The following is an 8,300-nucleotide window of genomic DNA, read 5'->3' as shown; positions in this document are numbered from 1 at the left end:
CTGCTTTTATCTGCAACGCTCACAGTGAGTGTGAGTTCAGAGCAGAACGTCATGATGCACGTTATCCACACACACACACACACACACACACACACACACACACACACACACACACACACACACACACGTGAGTTACCATTACCGTATTTTCCGGACTACAAGCCGCTACTTTTTCCCCACACTTTGAACCACGTGGCTTATAACGAGGTGCGGCTTTAGTCAACCAGAAAGGATGGATGATGGAAAGTCTAATGAAGGAATGGTTAAAGGAGCGCCGCGGAAAACGCCCAGGAGGATTTTTTTCACAGTAAAACGGCGCTGCTTGTTTTCCCAGCTTCACCCCGGGATGATGACAGCGACACGGACATCGCCACAGAAAAGGTGCGTGACGAAGCTCTTCTGAGGCTGTTCAACTCCGACACTGAAGATGATGACTTCAGTGGTTTCAGAGCGCAGGAGGACGATGAATAAACTAATCAATAACTTTTCTGATTAGTTTGATACTGATCAGTTCAGTTAAACTACGTTTTCAGTTCAGTAGATATCTGCGGCTTCTAGCCCGCTGCGGCTTATATTGAGGTGCGCTCTATAGTCCGGAAATTACGGTAATCAGACTTGCATGAATGGCTGCTCCTACGGTTTCAAAGGCATGTTGGGTGCAGGAAGGGACACCCACACTGGGTCACCTTGGGGTCACTTCCTCTGCAGCCCACCAGCTTAAAATGATCCTGTCCTTTCCTCCTCCCTTCATGCTTTGTCCGTTTCTCACTGTAATCCCGCTGCATTCCTGTCACCCAGCGTTCATACATGCTGATTCTGCAGGGACTAAAGTTAGTGTTGATGTCCTCCTGGTGACAAGAGCCACAGGACGGGGATAAATGGTGCAGCAACAGGTCTCACATGGTGCAGAAGGACTTGTAATGCTGCAGCTGATCGGTGTGTGAGCGCTAAAGGAGATGACTGAGAACAGTCAGGAATGAATGAGGCATCTGGTTCAGGCCAACGAGGAGACGCTGGGACAGGCTGGGACTGTGTGTCTCTTTGTGCATTATGTTGGACAATAACTGAGGGACGGGGGAGTTTAGGGGCCTCCACAATCAAACACTAGCTTAGCATTGTAAGCTACAGGTGTCTCTCTAAGCCCCAACTGGGCCCCAGGAAGGCAGCACACACTGGTCTTTGTGTGGGGACGTCAGCCACATTCATGCAGGAACCCGAAGATACACAAGAATCTGTCAAAGTCACAATGTGTGTTGGCCAGATTCACACGCCGACTGCACCACAGGCGTCATGAATGAACCTTTTATCAGACTCATGGCCTTGCCTGTAACAGACTCCCAGTCACAGAATATCGCTGTCACACCCTCTCTTCATTCCTCCATACCTGTCTGACAAGAAGCTGCTGCGTGCTGGCTCAATGCCCACCTCCATTACCACAGGAAATGCCCAAATACGGGCAGCTGGAAGTTGTCTTATGAAATGTTGTGCAGGTCAGAACAAATAGTATGAAAAGTAGAGCTTACAGGTATGTTTCCTGTGAGTGGGAGTCTTCCAGAAGTGTTTCAACCAGCCCAACTGGAAAGAAACGGATTCTACCTGTTCCTCCATCTTTAACCTACACCAGGGGTCGGCAACCCGCGGCTCTTCCATCCGTCTGATGCGGCTCTCTGTGCTTGTAAAATAATGAATGGATATTTAAATAAAATGCTTTATATTTTACTGCATTAATTTTACATCTGTAAGCCAATTCTAAATGTAAAGATTGTCTGTGTAAACCTGAACAGGTCCAACCCGGTCTTACTGTGAGACCGGGTTGACGCGTCACGCTTGTGCGTAGTCATAGGCGCTTCCTGAGCTGAAGAGGTTCTGGGCTTCTCCTCAGACGGCTCCTGGATGTGTCGCCACATTGGAGACAGGAACAAGCGCTATTCAGCCAAAGTTTCATCATCAGGGAACATTTTCTAAGTGACAAGTCTCGCTTCAGTCGGAGGAATCTTCCTGCATGCGCTCTGGTTCTGCGACGCGCTCCGAGCCCCTTCTCCACATCTTCAGCTCGCTGTGGACCTTATGTAGTACACGCTGACAGCGAGCTGTGCTGAGCAGTGTCCAGCTCAGATGTTCAGATGGGAATCATTTCTTGAGTGATTTAGCTACATCTGCGATGTGCGTAGAATAAAATGTCAGTTCGTCTGCATGCGTCGGGGTAATTCTTTCTATTCTTTCTCCGTCAAAATAAACGGTCAAATACGGGAACTATCCGGTCAACACAAGCCCTGCTTTTAACTGTTTTGTTTTCTTGTGAAAATTGTTGCAAAGAGATATATTTTAACTTGATTAACACCAGAGCCTGGCGCACTGCGCCGTTATCTCCGTCACTGTAAATGAGGGAAAAACAAAATGATCGGATCCTTTTCTGACCTTCCCCACCTACAAAGTTTAATTACAACAATCAAACGTGACAGAGCCTGGATTTGTATTCTGAACAGTCTAAACATGTTTTAAAAAGAAACGTATGACAAAAGTGGCACCTGCTCAGTAAAACCACCAACAGGGTGAAACATATCTAAATATTGTAGCAGAGACGGGCTACAACTTCTGGATCATCTTTATATAAATCGTTTTATTGATTATCTTCTCATGAAAGATAACTTTGACGTACACGAGCGACCGGTACTGCTGCTGTCACCTGTTGTGATTGGTTAAAGCAGTTCTCTGCTGTCTGAGGGTAGGCCCCGCCCACAACGCCGCGGCTGCTGTGGCTCCCAGTGTTTTCTTTACTGTGGGAAACGGGTAATAATGGCTCTTTGATGGGAACAGGTTGCCGACCCCTGACCTACAGGAACGCTGCTGGAGGCTCCAGTTTCTGAGTCGCTTCAGGAGAGACTCATCCCCTCACAGATTCAGCCTATTGTAGTGAGTTAGGCACACACACACACACACACACACACACTGATTAACTGCTGCAGTGTGAGATCACCACCGTGTGGCAGAAGCGAGGTACCGTGACCTTTAGAGATGAAACCAGACCCAGGTTCTGGTTCCTACAACCAGCCATAACTTCACTAACTGGGTTTATAAGGATGATTATGGAGGGATGTTAATGCTGAGTAAAATAGCTAATGGAGTGAAGCTTCTAGATGGAAACATGAGAACTAACACAAGCACGGTTTTCTCCACCCTTGACCAGGCTGGTGCTGGCAGCAGCTTCTAGGTTTGTCTGTGAAGAGCAGGTGAGCGATGACCCAAAGTAACTGTGATTATTCTCTTCTTTTAAATACATTTTACACCAACCTGGGTAAAATAGCAAGTTATAGTTTTCCTTTCATCAGGGAATCTTCTCAACTTCTGCTTTAAGTTTCATTTAGTACCTACTGAGGGAGTGCTGAGTCAGCATCCATGTCTGCCCATGATGGTGTTCCCAGGATCACCTCCAGCAGGTGGGATTTGTCCAGAGTTCCTTCTTCTCCCGCTCTAGCAAACCTCGATTCTGGGTGGAGGGAGCCAGCAGTTTCTATTTTGATCTGCAGCCCATCCCCCCCACCCCAGAGCAGCTGTGACTACAATGTGGCTCATCACCAATAGTGTGAATGAGTGAATCAGGGGCAGATCTACAAAATTATTGATGGGGTGGCAGAAGAGGGGCAAACATTTTTCTAGGGTGGCAACACACACACACACACACACACAATATTTCACTGCACTGAGATATTGTACTTTGGTTCTATTGTTCACTCAGAAACATGTTTTCCTTTTTCTTTTCCCAGTATTTACATATTCATTTGTTTTGGGTCCTCGTTTAATAAGCCTAAAGGCCCATCACGAAAATAAAACACATAGTAAAATTATATCCTTCCTACAACAGCTGAATGTGGCAGTTTCCATGTTGCTCAGCAAAACTATTTACACATTCATCGAGATCCAAAGATTCTGCCCGTTTTGATTCAATGCTGAGTACAGCCTAGATTCATAGTCTTTTCTCTGCCAAAGCAGACTGCAAATAGGTCTTTATGAGCCTGAGAGTTGAAAAACTTTGACTTTTCTTGAATTTATAGCTGCCAGCTGGGGTGGCAGCAGGGGTAGCAAAGCTTTCTTTTAGGGTGGCAACTGCCACCCTATGCCACCCTTGTAGATCCGCCCCTGGAGTGAATGTTGTATTGTAAAGTGCCTTGGGGGGTGCTAGAAGGCTCTATATGAATACAAGAGATGTACCATAAAACCAAAGTCATTGAAACAAGTTAGACTAGCTGTTTTAAAGGGACAACGTGTAGTTTTTATTGTTAATCTCTGGAAACATCATTGAAATGTTGTTGAAAATGAATGAAATGATGCCCAGTTGTTGAAAAATATTGGTGGCTTCTTAACATTTGTAATGAGTTAATTTACATGTTATTTAATGAACCATGAGACATGAGATTCCATAGTAAATATGAAATCAACCTTATGGATCTGTGGATACTTTTAACCAGATGATTGGAACTTTTTATTGCAGGGATTATGTAACACTTCGTATTCACTCAGAGACAACAGAAGAGAGAGTCAAGTTTTAAAAGTTTAAAGATTTATTACTAAACAAATTAAACTAGACTAACTTGAACACTAAATGTATGGTGTAACTAAGGTGAATGAGACGGAGAATGGTGTAGTGTGGAATGTTGTTCAGAACCAGCAAATCCGGAGAAACGATTAGTTCTGGTGGGAGTGAAGGTGATGTCTTCCACTAAGCTTTTGGCTTGGAGATTCCTAACCCTAAACACACGTTGAGACGCCATTCTGTCGGTCTACGTACCCTTGGCGGAAGTCCCTGTCTAGATCAGGAGGTGTAGAGGTCCAGCTTGGACCTTTATGGAGCCGAAGCCTGTAGAAACAGCCGCGGCAGCCGACCAGTCCAGTCTTTGAGATACTTCCGGGTCACGACAGTTTGTTGGCATCTAACAAGACCCAAAACGGGGTCGTGATGGTTCAGCTTTTATTCTGAAAGGAACCATTGCTTGGTTGGAACAGCAACAGATTTTATCCAGCTTGTCGTTGGTTCTTTGGGCTGAAGAGGAAAGTTACGGATTGGCCACTCCGACAACTTCTCTAGAACGCTTTGAATTGGCGTTAAAGATGACGTGGGCATAGTTTTATACTTCGGATGTTTTGGTTTATGGTCGAATGAAAAGATGACAGATTTACCAAACACCACCAAAACCACGCCTTCGTCAGATCTGGCAGATTCTGATTGGATCAATAAAAGCAATGTGTCATGTCTTAACGCTACGTGAGATCAGTCCTAGTGGAAACATTTAAAGTTATATTACTTATTATATTCTATAGGATTATAATAAAGTAATTAATATTTTCATTTCACAGATAGGTCACATCTTATTATTGACTAACACTTTGTTTGATTAGCTTATTAAAAACAGAGTTCTGTGATTTATTAAAAGGAGAAAGTCCTTTCTTCATTCTTCTCTTGAGCTGGAAAGAAGCAGTTTATAACAAATACATGAGACCTTGAGGCCATACCTCACGCAGACTAGTTGTGTGTCAGAGGAGAGGGGGGGGGGGGGGGGGGGGAATGACTTTGGGTGGAAAACAGTCATTTCATTCCGTTTACACATTTAACCACAAAAATCAGGTCTAAAATACACGGGGGCGGGTCTAAGTCTATGAGCGACTCCATATTGGATGCCATGTTTACTTCTACGGGAGCCCTTGAGGAAAAAATGCTGATTTGTAACAACAGATTACAAAACTTTCACCATTAATAAACATTGTTGTTTTACACATTTACCTCTTTACTTGTTGCCAGTGATGAAAGGGAGTCTGATGTGCTCGTTATTTTGCTGAAGTTTGCACTCCTCTGGCCTTTTTGACCCAAATGGGCATCAGTTGCAAGGTCTTACTCAACACAAAAGTGCAGCTTGCTTGCAAATATTTAGGTATCTACTGCCCCCTATCGCCAGGAAAAATAGACACTGTCACTTTAAGGCAGCGGGGACACTTTGGTCTTGGCTCTGGTGAGGCCAGTCGTTAACTCGTCGGTCCTAAAGGACATAAAAGAGACCTGAAGGATGACGCAATGTCTTGTAAAGCCAGGCACCTTGCTTACAAGGACACTGCCCTTCCTTGGTGTAAGAAAATGGAAATGGAACAGACTTGCATCACGTGGCCGCGGCTTCCACGGCGGTCATGTAACGTCACATGACACGGGAGATAGTTACATTTTATACGTATTAGTTTCAATATAAATATATAACGAGACTTTTACTTTTTAAATTGTGTATATGTTTATTAAATTAAACATATAAGTGAGTTACTACCCACTAGCCACTGAAGCTGCAACTACTAAGCGACTAACCAACCATAGATAACTTCTTTGGATCTAAAAAAACATTTAAAATTAGCTGACTTACTTTTAAATTTGAAAATACCGCGGTGTATTCTGGGTAATTTTTGACCAAGGCTAGGCTACAAGACACCTCCCGTGTATCCTCGCTCAGCTAGCTAAACGGCTAACAAACGGAGAACACACGCCTCAGTTGAAGGTGAATATTGGAACACATCTTGGCGGCTCCTGATGACGTATCTCCTAGGCAACCGGGGCGGGGCTAAGACACCAAGGCAAGGTTCGTTGGCATTGAGAAACAGCCAGGATGTAGAATGTTATTTTCCGTAGGTTTATTTGTGGTGGATTGCTACTGTGAAGAACTCCAAAGTACGAAAAAGGAAAGATTGCATCGGTGTGCTGCAGCCAGTAACAGCGGCTCTCACTTCGTTACTCTTTTAGTCTCTGTGCGTGTTTTATTGCCCTTAAGGTGGGCGCAGCTTACGCTAGCTCTCTTACTGCAGCACACTTCTCCTCGGGATACGTCGGCTCTGCCTCCAGCGTTATGGAGAAACGAAGATGCAGCAGAGCGGGACGAAAGCTTGAGGAGAGGAAACTGGGTTCATTTTTTTTTTTACTGATGCTTGAACTTTTTGGAAGGGCTCTGGGAAACTCCTGCAGCTCCGCACATGAATCGGTTGTTTACTGCAGGGATCGGCTGTGGGTGCTGGCGCTCTCTCCATGGAAACCCGGTTCTGCCTCCAGAATTAAGCTCTGGAGAGGGAACAGAGATGTAAACCATAGTGTAACCATTTGTAGGCGGTTACTTTTAATAAAAATGGCAATAGAATATAAAGGTATTCAATAAAATGTCATATTCCATAAAAATATTGATCATCAATATTATTGAGCCTTTAATATTATATCGATGATGAAACTAGGTCCTTTAGTTAATCCAGGGAAACAACACTTTATAATAATTTGACACAGAGACAAAAACATAGTTTATAAAAATCTGTTAATGACTACATTAATGATGATGAAAGGCTGATGATTATAAATGGTGACACAGTGATGTTAAATGAGACCATGAATGAACTCTGATGAAACGTGACCTGGTGTGTTTAAGAGTTTTCTAAGTGACTCAGTAAGGTGTGATGTCTGGTTTATTAAATACATCTGCTGGTGCAATATTGCTCCAGCGGCTGGGTTAAAAAACGGCCCAAATTGGGTCATTTTTAACCCAGCTGTTTTTAGTGAGTATTACATTGTCTATAGACGGTATCTTAGTGGAAAGAGCACGTGAAGTTATGTTTTAAGGGCTGTCCTGGATCACAAATTTAATTGGAAATCTTACATAAAATATATTAAAAATAAATTGTGTAAAAGTATTGGCTTGTTTAACAAAGCTAAAAGTGTCCTATAAGCAACAACGTTACATATGTTATATTATTCGTTTATTGTCCCATATCTTACCTATTGTGTAGAAGTATATGGCAATACATGTAAAACAAGAACTAGGCCACTGCTTAGGATTTTACAGTAAACGCTAGGGAACATACTGATAGGTTGTTCATTCAATAAACAATAAAAATAATAAAATGTAATAATTTGGTTAGTTTACTAACTTTATTAGTTATGTTTACAGCTAATGAAATGTAACTGTCAATGGGGCTACAAAAATATTGTATACTGAATCCTAATTAAGGCAATACAAGAAAGAAATATGAGAGTTTAAAGAAATGTTTATACAAACAACACTAAATTTAATGTGTTTATCAGTTTATGGAGCAAAAATGTGGAATACATCAGAATATGATTTAACCCTCCCATTGTCTTCATGGGTGTGACCCCGCGAGGAAAGCTGACCATTGAGCAGGATTGATGGTTTATCGCTTGAGGTCCCCTCGGCAGGGGTGAGGCGGTGCTCACTCCTCACCCCTGCCAACGGATAAACCATCAATCCTGCTCATGCGGGGTCACACCCATT

The 8,300-nt window shown here is 43.3% G+C and overlaps 1 protein-coding gene and 1 long non-coding RNA gene across 4 annotated transcripts in view; one reads left to right on the top strand and one right to left on the bottom strand.

Moving 5' to 3' along the window:
• The window catches only part of LOC139061895 (uncharacterized), a 12,187-nt gene extending 10,463 nt beyond the window's left edge, over positions 1-1,724 (top strand). Inside the window, exon 2 of the long non-coding RNA XR_011515541.1 lies at positions 1-1,724. This exon is cut by the window's left edge and continues 3,733 nt beyond it. This is a non-coding gene — a long non-coding RNA (uncharacterized lncRNA).
• The window catches only part of gng12a (guanine nucleotide binding protein (G protein), gamma 12a), a 67,188-nt gene that overhangs the window by 49,452 nt on the left and 9,436 nt on the right, over positions 1-8,300 (bottom strand). Inside the window, exon 3 of one of the 3 annotated variants that reach the window (XM_070541832.1) lies at positions 3,373-7,084. The exons of 1 other annotated variant lie outside the window; for it this stretch is intronic. In XM_070541832.1, coding sequence (XP_070397933.1) covers positions 3,373-3,398 — 26 coding nt within the window. In that variant the 5' untranslated portion in view covers positions 3,399-7,084. Of the gene's footprint in view, positions 1-3,372; positions 7,085-8,300 lie in introns of those variants that run through there. One more of the 3 variants, XR_011515540.1, reaches the window with a different exon arrangement.

This window comes from Nothobranchius furzeri, chromosome 11, assembly GCF_043380555.1.
Source record: "Nothobranchius furzeri strain GRZ-AD chromosome 11, NfurGRZ-RIMD1, whole genome shotgun sequence".
Lineage (NCBI taxonomy): Eukaryota > Metazoa > Chordata > Actinopteri > Cyprinodontiformes > Nothobranchiidae > Nothobranchius > Nothobranchius furzeri.
The sequence above is the reverse complement of the archived record's forward strand: the minus strand, read 5'-3'. Positions and strand labels throughout refer to the sequence as shown.